We start from the raw sequence: 18,438 nt of genomic DNA on the forward strand, positions 1-18,438 counted from the left end.
TGTTGAGACCAGCTGTTGACTTCGTTAGTGTTGAGACCAGCTGTTGACTTCGGTAGTGTTGAAACCAGTTCTTGACTTCGGTAGTGTTGAAACCAGCTCTTGACTTCATTAGTATTGAAACCAGCTGTTGACTTCGTTAGTACTGAAACCAGTTGTTGACTTCATTAGTATTGAAATCAGCTGTTGGCTTTGTTAGTATTGAAACCAGCTGTTGACTTTGCTAGTATTGAAACCAGCTGTTGACTTCATTAGTACTGAAACCAGCTGTTGACTTCATTAGTATTGAAACCAGCTGTTGACTTCATTAGTATTGAAACCAGCTGTTGACTTCGTTAGTATTGAAACCAGCTGTTGACTTCGTTAGTATTGAAAACAGCTGTTGACTTCGTTAGTGTTGAAACCAGCTGTTGACTTCGTTAGTATTGAAACCAGCTGTTGAATTCGTTAGTATTGAAACCAGCTGTTGACTTCGTTAGTATTGAAACCAGCTGTTGATTTCGTTAGTATTGAAACCAGTTGTTGACTTCGTTAGTATTGAAACCAGCTGTTGACTTCGTTAGTATTGAAGCCAGCTGTTGGCATCGTTAGTATTGAAACCAGCTGTTGACTTTGTTAGTATTGAAACCAGCTGTTGACATCGTTAGTATTGAAACCAGCTGTTGACATCGTTAGTATTGAAATCAGCTGTTGACTTCGTTAGTATTGAAACCAGCTGTTGATTTCGTTAGTATTGAAAGCAGCTGCTGACTTCGTTAATATTGAAACCAGCCGTTGAATTCGTTAGTTTGAAACCATCTGTTGACTTCGTTAATATTGAAACCAGCTGTTGACATCGTTAGTATTGAAATCAGCTGTTGACTTCGTTAGTATTGAAACCAGCCGTTGACATCGTTAGTATTGAAACCAGCTGTTGACTTCGTTAGTATTGAAACCAGCCGTTGACTTCGTTAGTATTGAAACCATCTGTTGACTTCGTTAGTATTGAAACCAGCTGTTGACTTTGTTAGTATTGAAACCAGCTGTTGACTTCGTTAGTATTGAAACCAGCTGTTGACTTCATTAGTATTGAAACCAGCTGTTGACATCGTTAGTATTGAAACCAGCTGTTGACATCGTTAGTATTGAAACCAGCTGTTGACATCGTTAGTATTGAAACCAGCTGTTGACTTCGCTAGTATTGAAACCAGCTGTTGACTTCGTTAGTATTGAAACCAGCTGTTGACTTCGTTAGTATTGAAACCAGCTTTTGACATCGTTAGCATTGAAACCAGCTGTTGACATCGTTAGTATTGAAACCAACTGTTGACTTCGCTAGTATTGAAACCAGCTGTTGACATCGTTAGTATTGAAACCAGCTGCTGACTTCGTTAGTATTGAAACCAGCCGTTGACATCGTTAGTATTGAAACCAGCTGTTGACTTCGTTAGTATTGAAACCAGCCGTTGACATCGTTAGTATTGAAACCAGCTGTTGACTTCGTTAGTATTGAAACCTATTAAAACATATGAGGGTCATCAACGCTACTCTTTTTTGGTTCATTACGTTCAAAGATCATCAAATCCTGCCAAATGGGTTCAAATTCATCTGTGAGTGAGAAATACACACCCCAGAAAGGATACCTTCACTGAGATATACGCATCTCTCAGTGGTTATGTTCAATGAGAAATACACATATCTCTCATTGTACAGTAAGGTCTTGAGAAACAGCTGCTGTTTTTAATACGGATATACTGTATATAGTCAGTATACTGTATATAGTCAGTATACACACCTGTCAGTGTCTGTGCAGTGACATATGCTCACCTCTCAGTACACATACTATGAAATATACACACCTGTGTATATTTTGCGTTTCCTGAAGAGTGTCAGTTCAATATTTTATATATATATATATATATATATATATATATATATATATATATATATATATATATATATATATATATATATATACACCTTTAGGTGTATATGCTGTACCCTCGTTACATCATCATACGGATATATTTCATAATGAGTTTAATGAAGCATAGTGAAAAATGTAAAATCTACTTCAAGCAGGTTTAATTGCCGGACTTAGAACAATAATTAAGTTGGCAATTAAACCAGTTTAATTATGTTGTTATTATTAGCAGAATCAGCGACGAGCAGTTAATTAACTAGCAAATTAAGTCACAGCTTTGTAAATTACGTTGTACGTTTCCGAATTTTTTCGCCAAGTTGGTTGTCATCTTACGTGTACATGACTTAAGAAATCGTAATGACACGATTGCAAATAAACCATACCCCCGGCCGGGATTGAACCCGCGGTCATAGAGTCTCAAAACTCCAGCCCGTCGCGCTAACCACTAGACCAGCTAGCCACAATAAGATTCATCCAACTAGGTATATTTCTACACCATAGGAAAGTTAGCACAGGCACCTCTGTGACCACAAATGCAAGTTTTTACAGACGAATCTCCAGCTAGCGTGGCCGTGACGAACTCTAGCTGAAGTCCCTTCACTGCCGTCAACATGAGCTAGAGTTCGTCACGGCCACGCTAGCTGGAGATTCGTCTGTAAAAACTTGCATTTGTGGTCACAGAGGTGCCTGTGCTAACTTTCCTATGGTGTAGAAATATACCTAGTTGGATGAATCTTATTGTGGCTAGCTGGTCTAGTGGTTAGCGCGACGGGCTGGAGTTTTGAGACTCTATGACCGCGGGTTCAATCCCGGCCGGGGGTATGGTTTATCTTACGTGTAAACACGAGTGATCGTTGCATTTATCTCATTGTATCATTCAGATCTTTTTTCCTCGCAAACTTTAATTTTTTTCACATCAATCGCCGCCTCATCATCTCCACGTCACCCTCATTATCATCACCATCACCCCTACTACTACCATGCTAATACCACCATCATCGCCACTACTACCACCATCCCCAGTACCACACCACCATAGCCACTACCACCTTGATGCTGATCGGTAACTCAAGAAGACTTGATGATCTATCTACCTGTCTTACCATATCACTTTCACACTAACAGTAGGGGCGAATCTATTTAACTAATGAAGCTTAAGCTTCAGGACCCCAAAAATATAGGTCCGCCACTAACATAATATGTATTAACTCGCTACACCAGGAGTATTTAACCTATATACGATTACAGATTAAAATAAATTGGCCGATATGTGCTCATATCTCCTTCACCAGACTGTGGACATCATCGCCACCTCCACCAGTCTTTTTAAATGCCACTGTGACTTCAGAGGTTATCAATAGTTTGGTTTTTACATATGGATAGCTAAGAACAGCTCGGCTGATACTGTATTTCTAACTAACAACTTTTTTTTTAAACTACTCAGAGATCGAGTCCCATACCCCCATTATTTAGTTACCATACCCCATTATTTGGTTCTCATACCCGCATTATTTGGTTACCATACCCCCATTATTTGGTTACCATACCCCCATTATTTGGTTACCATACCCCCATTATTTGGTTCCCATCCTGGCCATGGATACTTACGGTTAAGAACCCCTGCACTAGAAGGTAAGCTGCCAGTGGACTGGAAACTAGCAAATGTTACCGCTGTTTGTAGAAAGATGGGAGAGAAACTTGTACCCTCAGCTACCGTCCCATCAGCTTAACGCTAATTTTAACTAAAAATGATGGGGACTATTTGGGGACAAGATAGTTAATTTCCTGGAGAATAACGGTCTAAAAACTACAAACTAGCATGGATTCCGGAACTCAAAAATCATGCTAAACTCGAAATTTTCAATTAAATGTACAAAAATTAGAAAGAAAATATCAGAACAGATGTAGTATGTAATAGATTTTTAAAAGACTTCGATAAGGCCAAAAGAAAACGCACATAGTATAGGTGGGACAAACTGTACTCACCTAATTGTGGTTGCTGGGGTCGAGACTCAGCTCCTGGCCCCGCCTCTTCACTGACCGCTACTGGGTCCTCCCTATTCCTGCTCCATGAGCTTTATCATACCTCGTCTTAAAACTATGTATGGTTCCTGACTCCACTACATCGCTTGCCAGGTTATTCCACTTCCTAACAACTCTACGGCTGAAGAAATATTTCCTAACATCCCTTTGACTCATCTGAGTCTTCAGCTTCCAGTTGTAACCCCTTGTTTCTGTGTCCCATCTCTGGAACATCCTGTCTCTGTATGACTGGACTGGCTCACAGATAAGACACAGAGAATGGAGTTCAACGCAAAGGTGTCTTGAGAGGTTTGCCGTAAAGAGTGGAATTTCCCAAGGGATCAGCCCTTGGTTCAATCCTCTTCAATCCTTTTCTCGAGCATCCAAGATGGCAAAAATGTGGATGCCATCAAAGTGGGAAACGTTGAGCATCTAAAGCCAAGTGTTCGAGTGTACAGAGAGTGATCTGGATAGATTGGCACTGTTGTCAGAGACGTGGAAGATGAGTTTCAACGTAGACAAATGAATTTTGGCCATAACAATGTTAAAGATAAATACAAAATGTTTGACAACAAACTAACCATAACAAAAGAAGGAAAAGTGCCTTAGTGTAATCATCAACGACTTCAAATGAACCAATGTCTATTTCTGAGCAGCAACGCTAGTACAATGCTAGGTTTCATTTACAGAAATTTCCCGCATAAAACACTAGACATTATATTGATTTTTTTCACCGTGTAGTTGTTGGACTACATCTTGAATATTCAGTCCAGTTATGGTCTCCAAATTATATGAAAGATGAAGATATACTGGAGAGTATACAGTGAAAAGATATCAGACTCGTGATATCACTGGAGAGAGAACAGAGCTACCAACTCGTATCATCAGAGTAAAAGATACAGAGAAGAGCTATCAGGCTTGTACTGTAACTGAACAAGGTACAGAGAAGAGCTATCAGGCTTGTACTGTAACTGAGCAGGGTACAGAGATCTATCAGGCTCGTACTGTAATTGAACAAAGTACAGAGAAGAGCTATCAGGCTTGTACTGTAACTGAGCAGGGTACAGAGAAGAGCTATCAGGCTTGTACTGTAACTGAACAAGGTACAGAGAAGAGCTATCAGGCTTGTACTGTAATTGAACAAGGTACAGAGAAGAGCTATCAGGCTTGTACTGTAACTGAGCAGGGTACAGAGATCTATCAGGCTCGTACTGTAATTGAACAAAGTACAGAGAAGAGCTATCAGGCTTGTACTGTAACTGAGCAGGGTACAGAGAAGAGCTATCAGGCTTGTACTGTAACTGAATAAGGTACAGAGAAGAGCTATCAGGCTTGTACTGTAACTGAATAAGGTACAGAGAAGTGCTAACAGACTCGAACCATCACCTAGAAACGAACCTTGCAAATAAAAACTCAAAACTCTGAACCTTTCTCTTTTATCCCAGTAAACGGAGACTACGGGATCTAATTCGAAACTTTAAAATATTTAATGCCTCTGACATTCTCAAAGACGAAGACCTATATGAATTTCTGAATGGATTCATAACTTGAAACTCCGAGGCAGAAGATGCAACACAAACGTATGCAAAGCGTTTTGCGAAATGAATTATATCAGAATGGAATAAACTGCCAGTTAATATTGAAAGTATGAGCTAATGCAGTTATTCAAGAACTAGTTGGACAAGCACTTTGCAAGTACAAGATTTAACTAGATTCATCTTTCCCTATTGGGAACTAATTTTAGAGCCTTCAGGACCTACATGCTCACTAAAAATCTAACAAACAACATTTCTAGTTAATCCAACTTTTGTGTTAGAAAATGTAATAACAAGTTAGTTATCATCAGCAAGATAAAAGGTTATGTGAGGGAGGACAGAAGAGGAGCGAATTGTTGCCTAGTGCACTCGCTGCCTCACTTAATTACTCATGAAACTCAAATTAAACCTACAAAAATATCCATGTGGACTGTTATATGCATATAACAGGTGGACCAATCTAAGTCCAACGGATTCCTGATGTTTGTTCAGCGACTGCATCAGGACGATCAACTGACAACGAACTCAGTGATAGTAGCAGTAGTGGCTAGAAGTAGATGGTTGTGACAGTCACAGAAGAACTGTGGGTAACCAGCAGTAGAACCTCTGGTACATACACCTCTGTGAGTGACAGTGGAGTAACACAAGTAGTTAAGATAGTAACAGTACTAATTTAGTAGAGGTAGTTGTAGTTTATGCCTTCCATCCAGTTCCATCTCTTCTATAAATTCCATGACATTTTTCCAATACAGTGTGGTATGTTTTCATACCAACAGTGGCTGGAGGGAATGCAGAGTGGGAGAGAACCTTCTGCTTTTTCATCCTTGGCTCACAAGAAAATACACGACAGTCCTGAATCTAGATAGTAGTAGATAGTTCTTCTCAGCAGATAACCTCAGTATGGCCAAGCCCTCTTCACTCAGTCTTCCCCCATGTAATCTCATGTACTACCACAACTCACCACCACAACTCACCACCACTACTACCACCACTACCTGCCGGGCCGTTGGACTCACTACCTCGGGTTGTTACAGGCTAACTGGTACAAGGCGGCCCAGTACTGTCGCTTCCACGGGATGCATCTTGCGGGGGTCGAGACAGAGAGGCAGAATCGATTTCTGGAGCAGCACATTCAAGATGCAGGTTAGAACCTCCCCTACCTCATAACCTCTACCTCATAGCCTCTATCTCATAACCTCTACCTCATAACCTATACCTCATATCCTATACCTCTTATCCTATACCTCATATCCTCTGCCTCATATCCTGTACCTCATGACCTCTACCTAATAACTTCTACCTCATAACCTCTGCCTCATAACCTCTGCCTCATAACTTCTACCTCACATCCTCTCATAACCTCAACCTCATAAACTCCACTTCATATCTCTACCCCTCACATCTACCTCATCCTCTGTCTCCTGCATCATAGCCTCACCTTCATCCCACACTACAACATCCCCCCTCTCATAACCCCACCTTTATCCCCCCTCCAACTTCATAATCAGCCATCCTCTCCACCCTGCCATCCTTTACACCCTGCCATTCTTTACACCCTGCCATCCTTTACACCCTGCCATCCTTTACACCCTGCCATCCTCTCCACCCTGTCATCCTTTCCACCCTGCCATCCTTTACACCATGCCTACCTTTGTACCCTGCCATCCTTTCCGCCCTGCCATCCTTTTCACCCTGCCATCCTTCACACCTTGCCATCCTTTATATCCTGCCATCCTTTACACCCTGCCATCCTCTCCACCCTGCCATCCTTTACACCCAGCCGTTCTCTCCACCATGAAATCCTCTCCGCCCTGCCATCCTCTCCACCCTGCCATCATCTCCACAATATCATCCTTTACACCCTGCCATCATCTCCACCCTGCCATCTTCTCCACCCTGCCATCCTTTACACCTTATCATTCTCTCCGCCGTAAAATCCTCTCTACATTGTCATCCTTTCCACCCTGTCATCCTCTCCACCCTGCCATCCTTTGTACGTTGCCATCCTCTCCTCCCTGCCATCCTTTACACCCTGCCATCATTTCCACCCTGCCATCCTTTCCACCCTGTCATCCTTTCCACCCTGCCATCCTCTCCACCCTGCCATCATCACCACCCTGCCATCCTTTCCACCCCATCAGCCTCTCCACCCTGCCATTCACTCCACCCTGCCATCCTCTCCACCCTGCCATCCTCTCCACCCTACCATCCTCTCCACCCTCCCATCTTCTCCATCCTGCCATCCTTTCCACCCTGCCATCGTCCCCACCCTGCCATTCTAGTTCAGTTTCCCCTAAGTTCGTCGTAAGCCTCAGGTGTCCCTCCTGGTCGCAGTAAGATGCATCAAGTTGTTTATATACAAGTTGGATAGTTACTGGAAGGGCTCTTCACTTGTAGCTGGTGGTTAAAGGATGCAATCCTCTCCTCCGGGCTTATGGCGATTATCCTCACGTGTACGGATGGTGTGTGTGTGTGTTTGGGGGGTATGGGTGTGTATGTCTGTGGGTGTGTATGTGTGTGGGTATGTATGTGTGTGGGTATGTATGTGTGTGGGTGTGAGTGTGTGGGTGTGTATGTGTATGTGAGTGTGTGTGTGTGTGTGTGTGTGTGTGTGTGTGTGTGTGTGTGTGTCACCTCATCAACAATTCATTTATGATATATATTCTTTTCCAATGGCTGTACTGCTTACTCGGCCTGGTCACAGACCGGGCCGCTGGGGCGTTGATCCCTGAAACCTTCTCTTCTGTTACATCATTTCGTTGGTCAACCGTTGTGTGAACACAACAGCAACGAACAGTTCTCTTTCGTATTGCAAGGGTTGGTTCCTCTGCCTCTCAGTGGACTCTTTTTCCTCTCCCGTTTTACACTCACCTTTGAGCACCTTGTGCCAATAACCACTCCAGTCTTAGCATGAACCTTAAGCCTCCGCACGTGGAATGCCTCTCTGCCAGCCCATCTTTATTTCCCGGGCTGTTGATAATGATGGTACTGACTGTCTGTCTACGTATAATATCAGTCAGACAGTGAAAGGGTCTCTCTTTATAATGCCTGATACACTCCGAGCCACACGGCCATCCCTGCACCTACCACATCCTTTCACTATCCAGTACTATCTGAAGAAGACAAATTTCGCCTCTCTATCCATCACCTAATTCATCTAAACTCATCTGCATCCTCATCTTCATTTTAACAGCTCTCTTTAACACCTCTCCACCCTTGGTTGGAAATATTTTAACATACGCATGTCACAGGAAATTTATCCATGAGAACAAACATATCGTTTGTTTGGCTCCTCAGTCTCACTAACAATTCTAACAAAAGCAAACAAAAAAAAAAGTTGTGAACATTTTTGACAACAGCCAACTGTATATTTGACGTTGTACAATAAATAAAAACCTGTTGTTTGGGTCAAACCTCTCCCAGCAGTGTGGAAAAAAAATTACTACTCTCTCTCGCTGCTATTGATTTTTTTTATTGTTACTGCTACAGCGCTTTACTTTGCTGCTTGTTGTTATTATCTTTTTATTAATTTTTATTTGTGGCAGCACTTTCTTTCTCAAGTTATTTCGAGGAGAAGCCGAATTATTTTTAAGAAGGAGGATTAGGGAGTGTGATTATTGTTTTTCCAATATTGACTCGAAAGGCTTTACTCTCTCTCTCTCTCTCTCTCTCTCTCTCTCTCTCTCTCTCTCTCTCTCTCTCTCTCTCTCTCTCTCTATCTATCTATCTATCTATCTATCTATCTATCTCTATCTATCTATCTATCTATCTATCTATCTATCTATCTATATATATATATATATATATATATATATATATATATATATATATATATATATATTTTTTTTTTTTTTTTTTTTTTTTCAACAAGTCGGCCGTCTCCCACGAACAAGTGGTATTTAATCAATAACAACACTGCGACTTGCCGAGGATTCGAACCCGTGTTGTTTTAGCCCGCCTCATGGTAAGCGAAAAGAATGATTCTTGTAGGATTGTATGGAATTGCCGTGGCAACCAGCCTTATTCAACTAAAAATATGTTGGTTCTCCCTTACCATGAAAACTTGGTTGATATGCCTTCTCTTCTTAAGACTTTTAATATTAAAGTTGTATTCAAAAATCTTGATACAGTAAAAAAAAATTTTGATTAAGAATTCCCCCCAAAATGCTGATGGATGTGTCTATAAGATTCCTTGTAAAATTTGCGATAAAGTTTATTACGGTCAAACTGGTAAAAATCTCGAACTAAGATTAAAACAACAAAAATATAGCATTAGAACTGGACAAGATTCCAATGCTCTATTTATTCATGTAAGAGATTTTAACCATCCAATTGATTTTCAAAAAGTTGAGAAAGTAGTATCAAGCAAGTCCATGGTCGACAGGAATATAATTGAATCTTGTTTCATAAAAAGCAGTTTTGACAATAATATGAATATTTCCTTTGGTTTATATAAATTAGATCCATTTATAATTAATAGAATTTGGGAAGAATTTAATAATACACTGGACAAATAAATAGCTTGGGGGTGAGTTTTGCAAAGGACCTATCCAAGTTGGCTCGCCGCGCGTCACGTGTTTAACCGTTGTGGGATCTGATAGTGAGGTGCTGGCCGACCCCTTATATAGCTTCCTTGGATGCTTCACTTTCATAGTTCCTTGATAATGTGAGTAGTCACGAAAGCGCTTGGAATTTCTCTATTCTTTCAGAGTGGTTGTTTTGCATATATTATATATACATATAATATATATATATATATATATATATATATATATATATATATATATATATATATATATATATATATATATATATATATATATATATATATATATGTGTGTGTGTGTGTGTGTGTGTGTGTGTGTGTGTGTACAGGATTTCACAAGGTTAGGTTAAGGTTCTTAACTTTATTGACAAAGTTAAGAGCTATTACCTGTACATCAGCTCATTTAAAAATCTTTTTATTGCTATAATACATACATATGTGAAACAGGATAAAGTTGGAGCCATCTGTGGGCCAGCTGTGGGTAAGCTGTAGACCAGCTGTGGGCTATTTGTGGGTCAGCAATTTCATTTGATCAAATGATCTTATTTCGAACATGTTCCATACTCGAGTCATCCTGGGGATAAATGATCTCAGATGAAGTGATGTTCTGGAGAAGGTTACACTCAGAGTGAAGTTGCTGCTGGCTGCCCGTCTTGTGGCATAAAAGCTTGTTTCACGCTGTCCTCGAAGTTGATCCAAGTGTGGTACTTTGACAATATTGGCCTTGTACATGACAGTAAGGCCACCCATATCCCTCCTATGTTGAAGGCTCTGCTGAAATGACAGATCTATCCAGGATGGGTCCAGGCGAGAGATGAGACGTCTTGCTCTGTTCTCTACTCTGTCAAGCAGCCGCAGATGAGAGGAGGGGCAGGCAAACCAAGAAAGTGGAGCCTACTCTTTCTCTCTCTCTCTCTCTCTCTCTCTCTCTCTCTCTCTCTCTCTCTCATCAAGCATGATATCGCACAAGTCCCTATGAAAATAACGCTACCCTCACTTTTACCAGCCCAGGATCCTCTCACACCTCGGAACTCTTCACATCAACAATAATTTAACGCCAGTGATTCCTCGAAACTTCTTTTTTGCTAATTCTACCTCTCAAAAAATCTATTTGCACGTAATCCTTGACGTGTGGACTCACCAAGGCTAAAACTCTCTACCAGGAAGATATCAAGGAATGAACTTGCATCCCCCATACCGAGAATGTCTTAGCTGCATGAGGTTACGTTATATTGCTAACACATTTACTTTCAGTGACTTAGATCACGTCTCTGTAGCTCTCTCTCTCTCTCTCTCTCTCTCTCTCTCTCTCTCTCTCTCTCTCTCTCTCTCTGTTATTTATTTCTCTTTTAGAGATAAAAATGGATAATTCGATAAGCTCTCATCGGTAATTAATTATTTACGTATTAGAGAAGAATTTTGGGTGACGTTTCACTCCGTCCTGGACACTTATTAAGTCACGACTGAGCGAAAATGTGGAGAAAACTAGAAGACAGGTTGTGAAGAAGGACGGGGGGGAGGGGGGGTTGGAAGAAGACAGTCAGAAGCAGACAGGTTTATGACGAAAACACCGGAAAACTGGTCAGCCTGATCTGTCTTCTAACTTTCTATCCTCTTCCTGTAACCAATCTGTCTTTTGATTTTCTCCTTTCATTTTCGTGGCTGGATAATGGTGTCAGAAGGACCGAAACATCATTCTAAAATACTCCTTTTACTCTGAATTGTTTCCATTTACTGTACTGGACCTGTCTGTCTTCTGTAATACAAAATTTAACAAATTCCCTTGCCTGAATCCGTGCCAAATTCTCCATCGGTACGTAAACATTGCATGACAACCAATAGGAAAAGCACACGCATGCAGGGCACCAATCAGATAATGACTTATCTCTTATTGGTCCATTTTTTTTCCATTCCTTGGCATCATGGGAGTTAATTCGTGAGCCTTGACGGGGAGTTCTTACAGGCTAACTGGTTCAAGGCAGCGCAGTACTGCCGGTTTCATGGCATGCATCTGGCCTCCATAGAGACGCTCAGAGAGAACACAAGATTGGAGAATTACGTTAAGGAAGTCGGTAAGTCTAGAGGAGAGTGGAGAGGAGGAGCAAATAAAGCCGGTAGGAGCCTTACCACCTTCACTTTAGTAAGGTTCTCTTTTGTGAGACCAAATTCCTTTATTTGTGTTGTGTAATATTTTGTTTCTCTAATTCCTTCATTGATATTTTATTAGCCTCATTCCTTTATTATCTGTTAGACTCATTTTTATTAATATTGTAAGACCCATTCCTTTATTGATATTCTGTTAGACTCATTCCTTTAATAATATTCTTTTAGTTCCAATTTTTTTATTAATTCTCTGATTTGTTAGATTCATTTCTTTATTAATATTTTGTTAGATTCATTTCTTTATTAATATTTTGTTAGATTAATTCCTTTGTAATCTAAATTGTTAGACTGTTTTCATTTTTGTTCTATTTTGTTAGACTTTACTATTACTTTATTCTATTTTTATGCTTTTATTGTCATTTTAATTACATTTTCTTAGACGTCATTATAATTTTTATTCAGTTTTCTTTGAATTTATCACCGTTTTCTTTATTTTCTTACGAGATTTTATTTTGTTCCAGTTTCGTTGAACTTCACTAATTTTAATGATCAAATTAATTTTAGTTAAAACACAAATGTTAAACCTGCAGGTTGGATGGTTTTTAAACCATAAGAAAAAATGAGTGAAATATTTATTAAAAATTGTAAAAATCATTCACTAAAATTTTACTGAGTAAAAAATCACAAAATCAAAATATTCGAAAAAATTAGTTTAGTTATTTATTAAATTTATTTAGAAAAACGACTTCACGACCATGGGTCGTCTAATGTCCTTTGGGTCGTTGCAGGTTTAGGACATGAACATTTCTGGACGTCAGGGACGGACCAAGGGGAAGAAGGACGCTTCTTCTGGATGTCCAATGGACAGCCCATCACCTACACTAACTGGAACGCTGGGGAACCCAATAATTTCCAGTACGTGCTGTTTCCGACGCTCTAAGTCTTCTTTTCCCTCAAGAGGGGGTCAGTTAATGCCGGTGAAGGACTCTTGGTCCAAGGAACTGGAGCTACTCTACTTTTCTATGGGTTAAACCTGATTATTTTCCATAAGCAAACTTTTAATGACCTAAAATAATTTATATTTTCTGACGCCTGTATTATTATTATTATTATTATTATTATTATTAGTAGTAGTAGTAGTAGTAGTAGTAATGTTAATAATATAATAATTATTATTATTATTATTATTATTATTATTATTATTATTAATATTATGAGATGAATGTAAGCAAATCATTTTTCATTCGAAAAAAGTGTAGGGTGGGTAAAATTCCCTGGATTAAGAGCCCTTAACTAACATCAAAATACCCCCCCCCCTCCCTTGAACTGTATAAAAAGCCCTAAAATTTTGAACATTTTACTCTTAAAAACATTGTCCAGTTTTAGCTTATTTTAAGAGCCAGTGAGGTCTTCTGCTACTGAACCCATCCTTCAAGGTTCGACGTTCTGTGCGTTCAGAGATGCTCTCTTGTATGCCACTATTCTAACTCGTGATTATTTGAGTTGCTGTCGTCTTCATATCAGCTTGAACCAGTCTAGCCAGTCTCCTCTGTCCTCTCTCATTATCAAGGAGATTTCACCCACAGAATTGTCGCTCACACTGAAAACTCCACAGACTGCTGTGCCTGAAAATCCCTGGAGATCAGCAATTTCTGAGATACTCAAACCACCTCTTCCTTCTGGCACCAACACTCCTTCCACGGTCAAAGTCACTTAGGTCACATTCCTTCCCCATTCTGATGTTCAGTCTGAACAACAGCTCAGCCTTTTGACCATGTCTGCATGCTGTTAGTTACTGTGGTGTTGCCACGTGATTGGCTGATTACATATATGCATTAACGAGTAGATGTACCTAATATAGTGGCCACTGAGTATATATATATATATATATATATATATATATATATATATATATATATATATATATATATATATATATATATATATATATTATATATATATATATATATATATATATATATATATATATATATATATATATATATATATATATATATATATGTTGTGCCGAATATGTAAAACTGGTCAATTAGCAAGAACTCATTTAAAATTTAGTCCTCTCTAAAATTTTCTCTTATACGTTTAAAGATATATTTTTTTCATTAATTTTAATGTAATAATTTTTAATTTTGCTCCAGAAGAATCTTTGAAAACTTACCTAACCTTATTATAACAAGAACAATTTATTTTAGCCTAACCCAACTAAATATATTTTAGATTTGTTTACAATAATTTAAAACTAAACAAACACAGTGAAATATATTTTTTTCGTTAGGTTCAGAATGATTTTGGCGAAATTATTGCATACACAAATTTTCACTTGTCCTATATGGCAAGATGAGCGTTGCTATTTAAGCCAAGATCGCAAGTTCTGCCTATTCGGCACGACGTATATATATATATATATATATATATATATATATATATATATATATATATATATATATATATATATATATATATATATATATATATATATATATATACATGTATATATATTATATAGGTATAGATAGATAGATATACTTTATTACTACCCTGGGGTATATCATTCCCATTACTTCCCTGGAGTATCATTTCTACTCTTTCTCTTCTTTCCAGGTATGAGAATGGAGAGATGGAACACTGTCTAGAGCTGTGGAACAGAGACGGGAAGGGACTCAAGTGGAATGACAGCCCCTGTTCCTTCGAGACATTCTTCATCTGTGAAGTAGCTTAGTGCCAGGCTCCAGCCTCAGTCCTCATTTAGTCGATAAATATATATAAAGCTGTCTCTTCTCTGTCTCTGTCGTCTGTGTGTGTGTGTCTTTATCTCTCTCCCAAGAAAACACATTTACAAATACACGCAAAGAAAAAATACACGGAAACACACACACACACACACACACACACACACACACACACAAGCAAACACACAATTGTTTCTCAGGTACTCGCCAAACAACCCACACTGAAACACGGTTGCGACCAACAACTCTTCAAAACTCAATAAGTCTCCCATGAGAAATCTTCTCTTGCGGGAAGAACTGCGTACAAGATCGTCCCTGGAACTGGACGTCCTGGAGATGGATAAAGAGAGATTTCTGGGGGAAATAATTCACATTTTTATGACTTAAAAATCAGTGTTACCGGCCCCTTCGAAGTGTGTGTGTGTGTGTGTGTGTGTGTGTGTGTGTGTGTGTGTGTGTGTTTTGCACCTTCCAGCACAATAAAATAAATTGCAGAACTCACCTCGGTTGTTCCAGCCCATGGGATAAATACAATGCAACAGTGCATGAACATTCACATCCTGAACTGTGTGTGTGTGTGTACTCACCTAGTTGTGGTTGCAGGGGTCGATTCATAGCTCCAGGCCCCGCCTCTTCACTAGCCGCTACTGAGTCCCTCTCCCTGAACCATGAGCTTTATGATTGTGTGTGTGTGTGTGTGTGTGTGTGTGACTGGACGGAGCCAAACCCAAGTCTAATCTTTCATGTTTGTATAGGATTATTATTTTCTTTGTAAATCACATATCTGTATTTAAAGATAGCGAAAACTATATATATATATATATATATATATATATATATATATATATATATATATATATATATATATATATATATATATATATATATATATATATATATATATATATATATATATATACATATATATATATATATATTGTGTATACATGTATAAGTATGTAAATACTCATATAAATCTGAACAGTAATGAGTTAGTGTAGGTTTCTCTAGCATTCTGTTATTTTTTTTTTTTTTCATCTATGATCATGAAATATTTCGTGAATGAAAAATTATACTTTTCATTTTGCAAGATTTTTTTTTAAATATTTGTCTCTTGTTACTCGGATATTTTTACTTTTGTTGTGAAATCGAAAAAAAATTACAATTATGAATTTATTTGTTTAGTTTCTTGTAAATATTTTGTGAAAAAAATTTCATAAATTTATTCTTTTATAAATCATTAAATTCCTGAATTTTGTCGAATTCATTTTCTTATATTATTTTTTTTTTCTATATTTCTCAAGTCATTATTACATTGTCTGGGAAGTGCTAAACCCGTAGGGGATCTCACATGGGGAATAGTAGGCAATCATGATCCAAGATGTACTAGTAGCACCAGTTCCTCGGATCATGAGCCCTTCACCACCATCATGGATACATTTCCATCCTCCTGTATTTATCAATATAATTTATGTATAGTGAGATCAAGACATGTATTTTCTGTAGACTCCTTCTGTCTTATGAATATTTTGTGTATATTGTAATACCCGAACTGAATATGTATTTAAATGGTTTATCAATAATTTTTTCTTTGTTTTTCTTTATTTTTTTTGTTGTAATTGTTAGTACTTGTTAGTACACTAGATCAAAACATTTTTTTCTTCTTTGTTATTCATTATCCAATCATCTTACCTTGATATATGACCGACTGAAAATGGTGTCTGTTGATATATTGATCAACCAGTGACAGGCTTTGTTGATATTATGATCAACCAATTGCAGGCTTTGTTGATATTATGATCAACCAATGATAGGCTTTGTTGATATTATGATCAACCTATGATAGGTTTTGTTGATATTATGATCAACCAGTAACAGGCTTTTTTGATATGATCAACCAGTGACAGTCTTTGTTGACATTATGATTGACCAATGACAGTTTTTGATGATATTATGATCAGCCAATGACAGTCTTTGTTGATATTATGATCAGCCAATGACAGTCTTTGTTGATATTATGATTGGCCAATGACAGTTTTTGTTGATATTATGATCAACCAATGACAGTCTTTGTTGATATTATGATCAGCCAATGACAGTCTTTGTTGATATTATGATCAGCCAATGACAGTCTTTGTTGATATTATGATCAGCCAATGGCAGTCTTTGTTGATATTATGATCAACCAATGACAGTCTTTGTTGATATTACAATCAACCATTGATAGTCTTTGTTGATATTATGATCACCCAATGACAGTCTGTTGATATTATGATCAACAAATGACACTCTTTGCTAACTCCTTGATCAGCAAATGGCAGGCATTGTTTATATAATGATCAGCCAATGACAGCTTTTCTTTATGTATAATAGTCAAGGAAAAACAGCTTTTGTTTATGTATAATATTCAAAAAATGACAGCTTTTGTTTACAAAGTCAGCTATTGACAGGCTTTCCCAGCTGTATCTAAAGGCTTTTTGTTATCTGTAACAGAAATAATATTTCTCGTCACTCATTTTACATCTTAATAGATCCATAACCCATTATCCCAAGCATCATTTTTTTTTGTATTTGGTATATTTATGACAAAAAGACTTATTTTGTTGCCCTAAACAGACGTAACTGCGGTTCAGCATGTCAGCAAAGTCTGGGTGGAAGACATGATAGGAATCGTCTCAATAGGACATGTACAAAGAGTATATGTAACTGTTATGTATTTTTGTATGTTTCCTGTAAATACATGATTTTTTTATGTACTTGCTGAAAATAAACTAACACGGCGAACGATCGTTCATATATCTGATGTTGTTTTAGTCTCCCCTTTGTAATTTAGAAAGGGAAAACGAAGAAGAATTTGTTATGTTTGAAGCAGTGAGAGTGTAAGTGGGCCACTAAGGCTGCAACTCCCTTAACACTGACACCCTAGAATACATAAATAACCCACACATAGGAGACTGAAACGTCTAGCGACGTTTCCACCCGACTTCTACCATTAATCTTTTTATTCTTTATCCAAGAATGCTTTTCTTAGGAAAGGGATTACACAGAAATACGCACCTCGCAATGTATTTACACAGAAATACGCACCTCGAAGCAATCCAGCTGCCACCTGGCCTATATATACTGGAGCCATCTCTCTTTTCTGCTAGTGTGACTTTGTAAATGGTCCAAGTCGGACCGAAACGTCGTCGTAAGCTCCTTTCTCCTAAGTGCGATCGACACCATGCCTAACCCTTCTAGGGTAGGGTAGGTGCCTGAGTCCGAGCCTTTAGCTCATACGACTGTCATTCCCATTTGTTCCCTTGGGGCGGGGATGGCAGACCAGAGAGGTCTAGCTTGTGGCTAGGCCTGGGGACAGTTGGTCCCAAAGATGAGGAGGTACTTGTGCCTCATCCCATGGGAGACTTAGGTCTCAGACACTCCCTAAAGAGGGAGCCAAGGCCGGGCCACCACTTGGAAAAGGCCCGGGCCGGGAGAATACCGGCGAATCTTTAATAATAATCTCCTAAGTGCGGGTTATCTGTGTATTCCAGTCAAACTCACATTAAACTGCATTCGTGTCTGTTTTTTCAAAAGCTATAT

The 18,438-nt window shown here is 38.5% G+C and overlaps 1 protein-coding gene across 2 annotated transcripts in view; it reads left to right on the plus strand.

The window, feature by feature from the left end:
• Positions 1-15,655, plus strand: part of LOC128701930 (mannose-binding protein C) — a 114,560-nt gene extending 98,905 nt beyond the window's left edge. Inside the window, exons 4-6 of one of the 2 annotated variants that reach the window (XM_053795891.2) lie at positions 11,967-12,075; positions 12,895-13,021; positions 14,729-15,655. In XM_053795891.2, coding sequence (XP_053651866.1) covers positions 11,967-12,075; positions 12,895-13,021; positions 14,729-14,846 — 354 coding nt within the window. In that variant the 3' untranslated portion in view covers positions 14,847-15,655. Of the gene's footprint in view, positions 1-6,491; positions 6,601-11,966; positions 12,076-12,894; positions 13,022-14,728 lie in introns of both variants that reach the window. The other variant, XM_053795890.2, reaches the window with a different exon arrangement.
• Positions 15,656-18,438: the final 2,783 nt, after the last annotated feature.

The sequence above is a fragment of the Cherax quadricarinatus genome, chromosome 77 (assembly GCF_038502225.1).
Source record: "Cherax quadricarinatus isolate ZL_2023a chromosome 77, ASM3850222v1, whole genome shotgun sequence".
In the NCBI taxonomy this organism is placed as follows: domain Eukaryota; kingdom Metazoa; phylum Arthropoda; class Malacostraca; order Decapoda; family Parastacidae; genus Cherax; species Cherax quadricarinatus.